Source organism: Crinia signifera, chromosome 6 (genome assembly GCF_055691185.1).
Source record: "Crinia signifera chromosome 6, ASM5569118v1, whole genome shotgun sequence".
Taxonomy (NCBI): Eukaryota; Metazoa; Chordata; class Amphibia; order Anura; family Myobatrachidae; genus Crinia; species Crinia signifera.
Genome location: NC_139222.1, coordinates 257781660 through 257796151, shown reverse-complemented (window position 1 = coordinate 257796151; position 14492 = coordinate 257781660). Strand labels below are relative to the sequence as shown.

General features: G+C 45.6%; 1 protein-coding gene across 1 annotated transcript in view; it reads right to left on the bottom strand.

Moving 5' to 3' along the window:
- The window catches only part of LOC146009246 (alpha-2-macroglobulin-like), a 115396-nt gene that overhangs the window by 23920 nt on the left and 76984 nt on the right, over positions 1-14492 (bottom strand). Inside the window, exons 27-29 of the mRNA XM_083149413.1 lie at positions 14225-14299; positions 12542-12704; positions 10271-10476 (exon numbers count right to left, since the gene is read on the bottom strand). Coding sequence (XP_083005539.1) covers positions 10271-10476; positions 12542-12704; positions 14225-14299 — 444 coding nt within the window. The remainder of the gene's footprint in view (positions 1-10270; positions 10477-12541; positions 12705-14224; positions 14300-14492) is intronic.

The following is a 14492-nucleotide window of genomic DNA, read 5'->3' as shown; positions in this document are numbered from 1 at the left end:
TTAACTTTTTGATACTATGTATTAATCACTTCAGTGGTGGAGTTTACTTTTGCTATTATGTTTTGTTTCATTTGTTTCTCTGTAATTGCAGCTAACCATAGCCACCCTGAACAGCGTCTTCCGGAGGGTGAGAGCTTCCGGATCCTGAACAGGAAGGGCGTGGATGACCGGCGTCTGCCGCGAGGAGGAGACCAGGGGATATAAGGTCAGTTTATTTCTTTATTTAATGTCTGTACGCTGCCTGATGAAGAACTGATTAAAGTTCGAAACGTCGCAATCCAGTTGGTGTGACATTGTATTATTGAGCATCAAAGACCGTGGAAGTGCCAGTCCAAGGAGGAGTTGTTATATATATATATATATATATATATAAGCAGCGCTACTACTGTCGGTAATTCTGTGCATTATGTAGTCGTATGTAGGTGTACTCGGGGCATTGCGTGAAGCATAATGTGTGTCGTAATATATGGGCATTATGGTGTGTGGCATATTGTGTAAGGAGCATTACACTGTGTGGCATAATACATAATGGGCATTACAATGTTATTAGTACTTTTAGATGGCCGCGCCCCTTCCCCATGAAGCATCACTCCTAAATTTTGCCGCGCGCGTTCGGCGCGCACTATCCTATTTTACTTGGGGTGGTGGGGCACTCACCAATTCCCTTTCTGGCACAAGGTACCAAATGGCTAGTTATGCCACTGGTTCTGTTGTGCTACTGTGTGGTGTAATTTGGAATGGGATTACTATTGTGTGACCATGCCCATTCCTTGTGAGATGACATGTCTCTCTTTCGGAGTGCACTGTATTTTTTATATGGGGAGGGGGGCGCCACAAAATTTTATGGCAGGGGGGAGCAAAATTTATAGTTACGCCACTGGACAAGCAGAAGCCAACCCTGTGATACTATTCTAATTCAGTGTATGGAAACACCACCCTACCTCTCTCTCATCCAGCATCTGATACTGGTTTAAGATGCTGGAAAGCAGAAGAGGAGGACGGTGAAACAAAAACACTTAACTCTGCTTTCACTCTATTTCTTCACAAAGAATATATGCACATCAGCAAATATAAATTCAAAGTCAGAGTAAGGTGGGAAGCAAACAGTAATTGCCAAATATAGGTGCGTCACAAGATTACAATATAAGCAAAAGGGCCTTTGTGACATTCACACAAACCCTTTGAGGCAATTCCCTGTGGACATCTGGAACATTTGTATTCAAATATTCTCGCAAATGGAGAAAGAAACGTTTTCTGTGTCTAATGAATGATAAATATCTGAATATATAAAAAATCACATTTGACAAAGATACTTGTGTGTAACATTAAATTATTAACATCTGCACCCTGTAAATACAAGGTGCAGACCAAGGTGACAACTGTCACCCTCTCCTTTTAAGAAAACAGATAATAAAAGTTAATTCCTAACTCTAACAAATTTAACACACATCATATCAAAGTGTGCCCCAGGTAAGACTAAATCAGTCTTTTTTTTGCATCCTACTGCAAGACCCCACTTTTTTCCAGTGAAACTACACATCCCAGCATGCCTTGCCACAGTTTTAACGTTCCCTCATAGCAGAACTGTAGCAAGGCATGATGGGACGTGTAGTTTCACAACAGCTGGAGGGCCATAGTTTGGACATGTGTGGCCTAGGGGCATTCAAGCATTCCTAGGGCCATATCTGGGACAGCGCACACTGACAGAGGTATATAGCAGGCTAGAGGGCTCCCCCCTAAGCTCTGCCAGCAGTGCACCCTCCCCCGCCTGCTAGCGGTACCTGCGCTTCTTCAGCACAAGAGGGTTTCAAAAGGGGCGTGGCCACGGGATCCGTGATTAGGCCACGCCCACGACTTTGCCTGGGCCTGAGAGGACAAGTGCTGCAGCAGCCCTGTCTACTCTGATGACTCTTGAAGGTAATGGATATAGGGATTGGGAACCCGCGAGTGTGAGTGTGTTTGTGCGTTTGTTATATATTGTGCATGAATCTGCTGTGTGTGGGGAACAGCCAGAATGTGTGTGTTGCTGTCAACTTTTACTATTATATACATATGGTGTATATATATATATATATATATATATATATATATATATATATATATATATATGACAGCAGGTAGTGGACCAACGGCGCTGACAGGTGCAACTACTCCAGCCAATTTAGAAGAACTTGGTAATCAGGTTGATTTAGCAAGTCAGCACTAAATCCAATTTTTAGGACTGCAGCCTCCTCCAAACTCCCTGGACTCTGGGAGTAAGCAATGGATCTGTCAAAAAAGAGGACAGGAGGGGCGCTCCATAGTGCATAAATGACAGTTTTATTAAAATGATCATAAAACCACTTTCAAAAAAAGAGACAAACAATTGCTTGTACCATAAAAAAGAACGCTGTGGGCTGGGTACCACAAGGCTTTTGTATATACAACACGACCCGGCAAACTCCTACCAGCCGTCCGGAGCACTATCGCCAACCAGGATCACCCACTGGGAACACCGATGGTGAGAACAGCGTGTCGTTGGAAGCCGTAGGAACAGAGGCGTGCAGGGGAGCCGGGTACACACACAGCAGACGTCACAGGCCTCACCCTAACTAGTTTCGTAGTAAAACTTCGTCAGAGGGCGTCTCTGACGAAGTTTTACTACGAAACTAGTTAGGGTGAGGCCTGTGACGTCTGCTGTGTGTGTACCCGGCTCCCCTGCACGCCTCTGTTCCTACGGCTTCCAACGACACGCTGTTCTCACCATCGGTGTTCCCAGTGGGTGATCCTGGTTGGCGATAGTGCTCCGGACGGCTGGTAGGAGTTTGCCGGGTCGTGTTGTATATACAAAAGCCTTGTGGTACCCAGCCCACAGCGTTCTTTTTTATGGTACAAGCAATTGTTTGTCTCTTTTTTTGAAAGTGGTTTTATGATCATTTTAATAAAACTGTCATTTATGCACTATGGAGCGCCCCTCCTGTCCTCTTTTTTGACATATATATATATATATATATATATATATATATATATATGGACAAAAGGGAACCCCTCCCTCAACTTATATATATATATATATTTCCAGAAAAGCCAGCACTCTGCTGAAGCAATGCAACAATGTGGGTGCCCTTGCTATATGTGTAGTAAAAATCCTTGTAGTAAAACTTTAAAATTCCTCAAAAAGTGTTTAATGCTTCTTACTTAAATGAACCAATCAAAAAGTATTGCAGGACCTCAGCACTGTGAATAAAGCACAGACTGTTTTTTTTCCACTTACAAAAGTACCGGAGTAACGCTTCTTCCGGAGCTGTATATAATTCTTGTTGTGTAATGTAATTATGGGTCACTAAGTAATGTGACTATGGGCCTCACTTGCCTACCTGACCCTCTCCATGCGGGAGAAAATGCTCTGTTCCTGCACTTCCCTGGTAATGTATAATTGCCATCACCTGTGGGGAGCTAGGTAAAGGAGAAGGTCAGATAGGCAAGTATGCTATGGGCTGTGTAATGTGACTATGGGTCACCACGCTTTGTGTAATGTGACTATGGGCTATTTCACACACTCCGGCTCCTGCCGGGCAGCAAAATCCCGCACGGCCAAAAGCCGTGCCATGCACAATAGTTGTTAATGGACACTATTGTGTCCATTCACATGGGACGGCCATGTTTGCAGCCGGATCCCACCACTGGAAGGGACGGCTGCCGGGCTGTGACCATCCCCTCCATTCTAAACTGCCGTGTGCTGCACGGCATCCTGGACGTACAGGTTTTCGCCGCCCGGCAGGAGCCGGAGTGTGTGAAAAAGTCCTATGGGTTACTACGTGCTTTGTAATGTGACTGGGTCACTACGCCCTGTGTAATGTGAATATGGGTCATTACTCGCTGTATAATGTGAATATGGGTCACTACACTCTGTGTAATGTGAATATGCATCACTACGCCCTGTGTAATGTGAATTTGGGTCACTACGCCCTGTGGAATGTGACTGGGTCACGTCGCCCTGTGTAATGTGAATATGGAGGGATACAGGGAGTTTGTTTGTGGGTCGCACAAGACACAGTAATAGACAGGACCCCCTTTATTACAGTATACTAGACCAAACGGTTTTGCAGATAGGGGTGTGCTACCTCGGACATAGGTTTGAGACAATTGAAGAGAAAAAGAAAAAGATGTCCTGTGTCGGTGCACCGTTATGGATAGAAATAAAATCTAACTTTTATTAGTACATTTAAGAACTGCGAGATAAAACCAAAATACAATAACAGACAGGGGTAGGATATAACACTATTAAAACTAAGGTGGCGGGCAGACTTTTGTAGTGTAATGTGATTTGTGTACTGTATTTCACTGAGAACCATGTGCTGGTGGTCCGTACAGGGGATAACCTGTACGGGCCACTTACTGGTGTCTTGGCACCAGAGGGTTAAATAACCTCTTACTGTGTGCTCAATACCAGTTAATTGGTAGCCAGGGAGACAGTGGGATGTAGTGCCACGGCTACTGAAAATAATATCACAATAATTTCAGTGACCACCGTCCCTGGTTAGTAGGTGCCCCTTGAGAGTGCACTATGTCTGATTGCACTTATTGCTCACATTTGGCTATAGTTTTGCCTAAAATGGAGTCTATGTGCTTAATCCGAAGTGCCTCCAGGTGGGTCCACTGTGCCAGTCCTATGGAGTCGCCTCCAGGGGGACCTGGCTACCTCGACCAGTCCTATGGAGTCGCCTCCAAAGGGACCTAGCTGTTAGCAATATGAAGCCCTTATAAGGGCTGGAGCGATAACGCACAGGTACAAATTATTTCAACATAGGTATGAAAATAAACAAAACTACAATCGTCTGCCCGCGCACCGCTAGCCGGCACGCGCTTCGCAGATTACAGCTTCCTCAGGGCCTGAGGCCCTGAGGAAGCTGTAATCTGCGAAGCGCGTGCCGGCTAGCGGTGCGCGGGCAGACGATTGTAGTTTTGTTTATTTTCATACCTATGTTGAAATAATTTGTACCTGTGCGTTATCGCTCCAGCCCTTATAAGGGCTTCATATTGCTAACAGCTAGGTCCCTTTGGAGGCGACTCCATAGGACTGGTCGAGGTAGCCAGGTCCCCCTGGAGGCGACTCCATAGGACTGGCACAGTGGACCCACCTGGAGGCACTTCGGATTAAGCACATAGACTCCATTTTAGGCAAAACTATAGCCAAATGTGAGCAATAAGTGCAATCAGACATAGTGCACTCTCAAGGGGCACCTACTAACCAGGGACGGTGGTCACTGAAATTATTGTGATATTATTCTCAGTAGCCGTGGCACTACATCCCACTGTCTCCCTGGCTACCAATTAACTGGTATTGAGCACACAGTAAGAGGTTATTTAACCCTCTGGTGCCAAGACACCAGTAAGTGGCCCGTACAGGTTATCCCCTGTACGGACCACCAGCACATGGTTCTCAGTGAAATACAGTACACAAATCACATTACACTACAAAAGTCTGCCCGCCACCTTAGTTTTAATAGTGTTATATCCTACCCCTGTCTGTTATTGTATTTTGGTTTTATCTCGCAGTTCTTAAATGTACTAATAAAAGTTAGATTTTATTTCTATCCATAACGGTGCACCGACACAGGACATCTTTTTCTTTTTCTCTTCTAATGTGAATATGGGTCACTACTCGCTGTATAATGTGAATATGGGTCACTACTCGCTGTATAATGTGAATATGGGTCACTACGCCCTGTGTTATGTGACTGGGTCACTTCGCCCTGTGTAATGTGAATATGGGTCACTTCGCCCTGTGTAATGTGAATATGGGTCACTACTCGCTGTATAATGTGAATATGGGTCACTACTCGCTGTATAATGTGAATATGGGTCACTACGCCCTGTGTAATGTGAATTTGGGTCACTACGCCCTGTGTAATGTGAATTTGGGTCACTACGCCCTGTGTAATGTGAATTTGGGTCACTACTCGCTGTATAATGTGAATATTGGTCACTACGCAGCCGTTTTCCCAGTGATCATTACCGCTGGTCTGCCAGAGCGATTGAGAGGTGAGTAAAATGAAATGGGTGCAAGATGTACAGTGTGTGGGGCCCCCAGTGTGCACTGCAAACCTTGAACCCATTATGGATATGCCGGTGGATGGTGGGTGTTATTGGCTGCTGCTGTGATCTGTGCTGCTGGGTTATTGGTGCTGGATCAGAGGTGGAATTAGCGGCAGTGCTAGGGGGCACCAGGCAAAATTTTGCCTAGGGCATCATATTGGCTAGGGCCGGCTCTGACAGTACAGCCAGAACTCAGCTGCATCTCTACTTGAGACTGAAGGGGCGGAACTCAGTGGCAACAGCTGTTCCTGTGCACAGGGCCGGTGCAAGGCACCGGAGCGCCCCAGGCGAGTCGGGTGGGGGCGCCCCGGTGCCGGGGGGAGGGGGGGTTGGTACCTGTGTAAAAAACTTGCGGCCCCGGCGTCCCTGCAGTGCTGCTGGATCGGTCAGGGGTGTCCGTGCCGTAGGGGTACCTGCGGCGCCATCATGTGTATAAAGCTGGCTGCGGCCGGCGGGGTCCCTGCAGTGAATAGAAAATAACTAGCGCTTCCCGCGCCGCCGCGCGCATGGCGCTAGTTATTTTCTATTCACTACAGGGACCCCGCCGGCCGCAGCCAGCTTTATACACATGACGGCGCCGCAGGTACCCCTGCGGCACGGACACCCCTGACCGCTCCAGCAGCACTGCAGGGACGCCGGGGCCGCAAGTTTTTTACACAGTTCGCTGGGGGTGAGGGGCGAACTGCCGTCCTCCAGGTGCGCCCCAGGCAAATGCTTAGAGCTGCCTAGTGGTGGCGCCGGCCCTGTCTGTGCAGGAGAAGTTACTGGAGGATGTGAGGTTGGAACTGTGGGCTATGTGTTTGTGCAGATACACCTGTTGTCTGACAGATATCTAGTAATGGGGATAGGGCTAATTCACATATGCACTGATATTGATTATGGGGATTATACCAAGTATTTCATTAGGTGGAGGTGAAATGCAAATAGAGGAATATCCAAAACAAGTGAGATATGTACTAAGCCTTCTAGACAATGGTGCAGTTGAACATAGCAAAAAAAAAAAGCTTTAAGATACAATTTTTGAAGAACATATTGTAAAATGACAGCATGATCTAAATACTTTCTATGAGCAACTTCTCCACCCTTTAGAAGGCTTGATACATATCCCCCTAAGATCTATGCAGAAGCTAATGTGGTTGACTAATATTCCAGCCTGAATCTGTCTCCTACTAAACTTGGATCTCATCTTTCCTACATGCCTTGTCCACCATACAAATTATACTAGGATTCACCTTCCGAAAGAGAGGAGTCCTCCAAATATGGAAGTCACCATGTGTGCAGGTGTCATTTATGATTCTGGTAGGACATTGGCCGCCCTCTAGCCATATATGGAAACATTATGTATGTAGCACTGTGACTGCAGATAATCTCCAGGCACTAGTGGGTTAATATATTAGCAAGATTGGGCTATTTTATATGTGGATTCACCAACGGTTGCAGGTGCCAGTATGAAAGACAGGACATAGTAGCGCCCTGCTATCCATAAATGAAACTGGACAGGGAGGGTTTTGGGGGTTCTGCACTCAAATGGTTCACTTTCTGCCCTATATTGGGCCTTATTCTGATCGGTGCGGATATTCCCGCATGCGGACGGACCGCCGATGTTGATCGTCTGCGCATGTGCAGAGGTCACTCTGCGCATGTGCAGGCGATTTCGCCGCACGGATTCTTTATACGCCGCACAGGGGGCGTAGAGGGGCGTGAGGGGCTACTTAGCCTCATTACCCTATGCATACGCCCCGCGTTTCATGGGCGTTCCCATGCAAACGCGGGGCGTATGCATGGTAATGAGGCCGTGACGCGTGGGTACGGGGCGGGCATCTGACATCGCCGGATGTCAGCTGCCCGCTCCCATACATGATTTTACACGGACAAGTGTCCGTGTGGTCTTGTGTGGCGGGACCTGGTGGAGCGTGCGGCCCTGCATTCGATGTTCGGCGACCATCGAATGCAGGGGCTGCTCCCAAGACGGAGGAGGCGTATCTCCGTCCAATTTCATGCGGATCGCCACATATCCGCGTACGGACGGCAGGTGGCGATCCGTATGGAAGGCGGGGATTCGCCTGCACGGTCGCGGCCGCATATTCTGATCGGGCCGCACCGATCAGAATAAGGCCCATTGTCGGGCTCTAACCGCTATTTTAATTTTTGTGTAGCGGGGGTGCTATCCTGACCAACTGAGGGTCAGTGATCAAAAAAGAGGGGAAGAAAAAGGCAGTTGTTTATGGATGCACTCCTGATCCTCACGGATCAATAATTGGTTACAGTAGGTTATTCTGTTCAGATAAAACCGTGGGGGTTCCTATTGTCTTTATTAAATCGGTACTTTGACAAGGATTTTACCCACAAATTTGCGAAAATAAGAAGTTAAAATATCCCAACATACAAACATACACAAAGTGAGGAAGAATAAAGATTGGTGCTGGAAAGAATTTTTAAAACGTGTAGGCAGAGTCTAATAGGATGATATTAATTTTATAATATTTGGGTGATATTCCCTTATAACGTGTGTGTTACTTTATTCTATGTCACACCGTTTAAATAGGTGGGGTCGCTTGGTTATTTACCCTGGATTTGATTCAGGATATATGTGAGTTTTTCGATAGTTGTGCTGATGTTGTTTTTTATGATTTTATTCATACAGCTTTCAAAGGTTGGTAGCTCATGTGTATTGGCCAGAGTTATTACGGCTCTATGTCACTTTCTATTATGAGTATGTGCTCACTCCTATCAATTGTGTGATTTGGCCGCAGGTTCAGCTCTATGTCACACTTATATTTTAAGGTACCTATTTTGTTCTCCACAGGAGGCTATTGATAGTCTTGTGTGTGATTTATAAATAAATAACGTGTGACATAGAGCCAAAAGGAGGCCAAATCACACAATATTCGAGGATAATACAATATACAGAATTAAAACTTAGTGTGACATAGAGCCAAACTCAAGGCCATATCACACGTTCAAACCTACCGCCTAAGGCTGATAAAACCGCTAAATATGTATATATGATAAAACCTCATGAGTATCCTTTAAAATAAGTGTGACATAGTGCCAATTCGTGGCCAAATCACACAACAGGAACATCTATATCATCCCTTGAGGAACCAAAACACACATTTTAAAAAACAAGTGTGATATAGAGCTGAACCTGCGGCTAAAATCACCACATAGATTTAAAAACTCAGTGTGACATAGAGCCAAATTCAAGGCCACATCACACACCTAAACTCACCATCTAAGTTGGACAAAAAACTACCAAACATGTATATGTGACAGAACCTCCTTATTATCTGGTAAACAACTGTGACATAGAGCCAAACTCGTGGCCAAATCACACACAAGACTATCAATAGCCTCCTGTGGAGAACAAAATAGGTACCTTAAAATATAAGTGTGACATAGAGCTGAACCTGCGGCCAAATCACACAATTGATAGGAGTGAGCACATACTCATAATAGAAAGTGACATAGAGCCGTAATAACTCTGGCCAATACACATGAGCTACCAACCTTTGAAAGCTGTATGAATAAAATCATAAAAAACAACATCAGCACAACTATCGAAAAACTCACATATATCCTGAATCAAATCCAGGGTAAATAACCAAGCGACTCCACCTATTTAAACGGTGTGACATAGAATAAAGTAACACACACGTTATAAGGGAATATCACCCAAATATTATAAAATTTATATCATCCTATTAGACTCTGCCTACACGTTTTAAAAATTCTTTCCAGCACCAATCTTTATTCTTCCTCACTTTGTGTATGTTTGTATGTTGGGATATTTTAACTTCTTATTTTCGCAAATTTGTGGGTAAAATCCTTGTCAAAGTACCGATTTAATAAAGACAATAGGAACCCCCACGGTTTATCTGAACAGAATAACCTACTGTAACCAATTATTGATCCGTGAGGATCAGGAGTGCATCCATAAACAACTGCCTTTTTCTTCACCTCTTTTTATCCATAAATGAAAAATGTTTACATAGAGCAGGGTGATATTGTCTGCTGTGGACGGGGGACCACAAAACAACATGTACTACTACTAACTAAGGAGTCCTATCTTATTAGAGGGTGCCATATGCCGAGCAAAAATAGTCCTGTGTGTATGGCGCTTTACTTTCTTTTTCTATTATATTACGGAGCTTTATTGACTACAATACAATTCCCCACTCCATTATATCACCTGTGTGGATGAGTATCCTCCATACGGATTTTGCTGCTTGCTCAACCAGTTCACAACCTGCGAAGCTTTGCCTATGTCTTTTATGGAGCCGGATACAAGTGACAGGAGCACGTAGGCCGCTAGCTCTACCTCTGCAGACGGAGCGCGGTACCAGTACAGATCATCAGAGACCGGAGCCGACTCCCGCTCCCAGTGCAGCTGTCCATCTGTAGATACAGCGTGGTGTGAGACACTACTAATATATATAGATACATGGACAAACACAAATATACTGTACATCATACTCTACTCATACATTATGATGAGAAGATCATATGATCTAACATCAAATGAACTGAGCTAAGTGCCCTTTGGTATATATAACATATACAGACCTGGCTAGAATCAAGTTCTCATCTCAAAGCCTGGAGATAGTGGAGGACACCACACAGCTATCCTATTAGCCCCAGATGCTGGAACTAGTCAGGGGTTTGGTTTCCCTTGACTCAGGCAGGTGAAACTAAATCCATAATAATTAATTTCAAAACCCACAAAGATTGCTTCAGAAACACAGGTCTGTGGCTTTTTTTCAGAAGCTATGTGTCTCTGTGCAATACAGGGTCTTTTACAGCACAGGAAAAATGTGCTATAATTGGATAGCCCCTTATGGTAAATATCCATTGTTTGCCATGTGGTAATAGCCTACCGCTGGTAACAGGATACCTCCATGGGTCAAAAGAGCATGCAGCAGCATCTATTGTACTTGTGTACACCTGTGCGGCCAAATGTGCAAGGCCTGAGATAAACACTTTTAGCGCTGTAATAATGCTTAGCATTTCCCTTATACAGTAGGTCGCCAATATTCGCACTCCAGTATTTCTACATTATTATACTTATAGCATGCTTATAGCAGTTTTACTCCCATTGTAACAGTGGAAATAGTAAAGAAGGGGGCAAATTAAGAAGTTGCCCATAGCAACCAATCAGCTTTAAAGAAGCATTTATCAAGTCAATTCTGTAAAATGATATGTAGAAGCTGGTTGCCATCTGCACCGTCTCCACTTGTCAACGCTTCACTGTTGTCACTGCTTGATACATCGAACCCTGAATGTCTGTACATTTTACTTACTGTATGTGAGGAATCTTATAACATGTTCCATACTCAGGACTGCAACACAAATTGTGGGGCCCAGGACTGACAACAAAGGCAGGGTCCCCTCTCGAACTCCTGGGGTGACTGGTGAGACCTTGCGTGTCTGCGGCAGTGACAGCACTACTCTACCTCTAGATCAGGGCTGGATTAAGGGGGGGGGGGCACAGGGGGTCAGTACCCCTGGCCCCCCTCTATCTAGGGGTCCCTGTGGTTGGCATGTCTTTTTTTATTATAATTTAAAAAAAAAAATGTATCTAAAGGTTTTGTGCATGGGAGTGGGGTAGTGCTGCAGCTTCACCTATCTGCCAATGTGACAATGAATAATGGTGCTGAGCATCGGGAGCCAAGGCACACTGACTGCACAAGTGTGCAGCGCATTACTGGGAGTTTACTGAGTCCAATGAGACTTTGTGCACAAGAGGTCAGAGGCTGAGAGGCTTGTGCTGAGCTCTGCTTGGTGGAGCATATCATATGCTTCTCAGGCCTATGGAGGACAGCAGCAGCTGCAGCCTCTTCATGGGAGGGCTTAAATCTGAGGCAGCGTTGAGCCTCTAAGGTCTCCTACAGAGTAAGGTACAGAGGGACAAACACAGGCATTTCATGTGGTATTTTACATATGTATTTATGTTTATATTAATCCCCCTGAAGTTACCCATTGACCAAGTTTATACTGCCTTTACTCTGTGTTCTGTAATATTCTCCTGTGCAGTTTGCGGCTAGTGATGACAAGTGGAAGCCCCCCCCCCCCCCTGTCTAAAGTGACCCCGGGCCCCCGAAGGCTAAATCCGGCCCTGCTCTACATTGCTTCAAGGGAAATGTGAACTGTGTTTATGACAAATGATACTTGATGGACTTCAGTCCCGGGATTCCCCTTCTGTCTGGGCATGGGACTGGAGGCCCAGCAGTGCCCCCTGATGGTAGCCCGGGAGGTGCAGTGAATTAAGTACACTGGTCATTTGGGGGTATTACCATAATGGTGAACAATATAAGGTATCACAATGCCCTCACACACCAGGGAAATGGGTGGGGTATAGTAGACTGTAGTCCTCTAGAACTCCTCAGGCAGTATGTATTGTTCTGGCGCATTAGTATAACATTCATTTGCACCATATCTTTCTGTAGCTCAGCCCATTCCTTACCGCCTCTCACTGCTTTTGCCTCCAATTTATCCAACAATGTTTTCCTGAGCTTGATCTCTCCGCACAAAGTGAAGGTGTAGAGCAGCAGAGCCTGGGTGTATACATTGCTGACAGCCACAGCAGCCTTCCGCAGGCAGGACACCGCGTCCCTCACCAGGGGATCCTGCCAGGGAATGGGATAAGTAGGAGTCTCAATACTATGATGGTATAATGATAACATACAAATGAGCAGGTATCTAATGTGGTGCATATAAGTGAGGAAAAACAAATGAAGTAGAAGGAATTTACGATGCTACATTTTCAGTATTTAACTAAATAAATTGATTTAATTGATTTTGTAATTTAAGTAGCGTAGTTCTGCTTCTTTCTTTTGATCTATGTATTGTTCTAATGCCAATCTTCAGTGGTGCTGAGAGAGGGGGGTACTAATTACCCAGGCCCAGGTCTGAAGGACAGGCCAAGTTGGGCCCCCATTACATGGCAGCAGCTCTTCCAAACCCAGAACATGCTACTGTGTGCTGGGCTGCAGTGTGGCCAGAGAGGTGCTTAATGTGTTATATCTCCTGTATTTTATTCTAGGAGTGCATGGCCACACCTCCTGTGATTAGTCTACAGCCCATGAAAAAGTACCAGGGTCCAGTCAGGCTCTCTACTGCCCTGATAATCGGTAATACCCCTTTCACTCCAGCCAAAATTCCCACGTCTAGCGCTGGTGTGAAAGGCTCCTGAGTAAAAATCCCGGGACTGATGCCTCTTATTGGGGATTTGTTCAGGCAGGTGAAGCCAAATCCTAGAAAAAAAGCTTTGGACGAAAACACATGTGTGTGTTTTGGGGCAAAAATGTATTTTACATTGGTAAAACATTGGGAAAAATGCCAGGTGAGTAATAGGATAATCACCTTATGGGGCCGGAATATCACTGTCTGCATCTGAGGATGTCACATTGCGCATGCAGGGACAGAGGCTGCGATAAAGCTCTGGTCCTGTCATAGGTCCCCTCAGCACTACCCTGATGCGGGTGTGGTATGGGGTTTTCCGACAGTCGGGATTCCAACAGTCATTAGCCCGACGTCGGTATCCCGACTGCCCGGACTCAGACAGCATGGCGAGCGCAACAAAGCCCCTTGCGGGCTCGCCACGCTGTGGGCATGGTGGCTCGCTATGCGAGCCACCTATTCTATTCTCCCTCTATGGGGGTCGTGGACCCCCACGAGGGAAAATAGCAGATGTGCACCCGGCTGTCTGCGTTTTGACAGGTGGGATCCCGACATTGTGTAAATGACTGTTGGGATCCCGACTGTCGGGACCGCGTCCGGCACCCCCCTGATGCCCTGCTGTCTCATTTCCCATTATAAGTATGGGATATATGATCAGCTTACTACAAAAATGCGGATTAAGGGTTTGAAGCAGGTTTTCATGAAAGCTCTTTAATATATTCAGGTGAAACTAAATTAATGTGAAAAGGGTGTGGCTTTGAGTCAATGTCTCAATTGTGAGCCACGCCATGTTTGTCATCACTATGGGGGCATACCCAGTGCTCCATGAGCTGCTGGCATGCCCCCAGTCCCTATGTCTGTCATGAATAGATGCTGTGCACAGGGGGACTCCCAACTGCCCCCACCACCATGGGACAAAAACAGGAAAATCAGGACAGTTGGGAGATCCATGCTATTGGTCACTTACCTCTACAGACACACCAGCCTCCAGAAGAGCTATTGTTACATACGCAGAGAGGGAAATATCATCGTCTATTCCACCCTGTATAAAACAGATCATGGGATGCGGTTAAACTAAGTTGATCATATACAGAAAGAAAGAAAAAATAGAAAATATATTTTTTTAAATACTACAAAATATTCCTTTTATTTAGTTCATAGTTGCCGACTTCTATGCTGCCCTCTTCAGGAGAGGGCTGCCAGAATCAGGGAGGGGAAAGGGGCGGTTTGGGGGT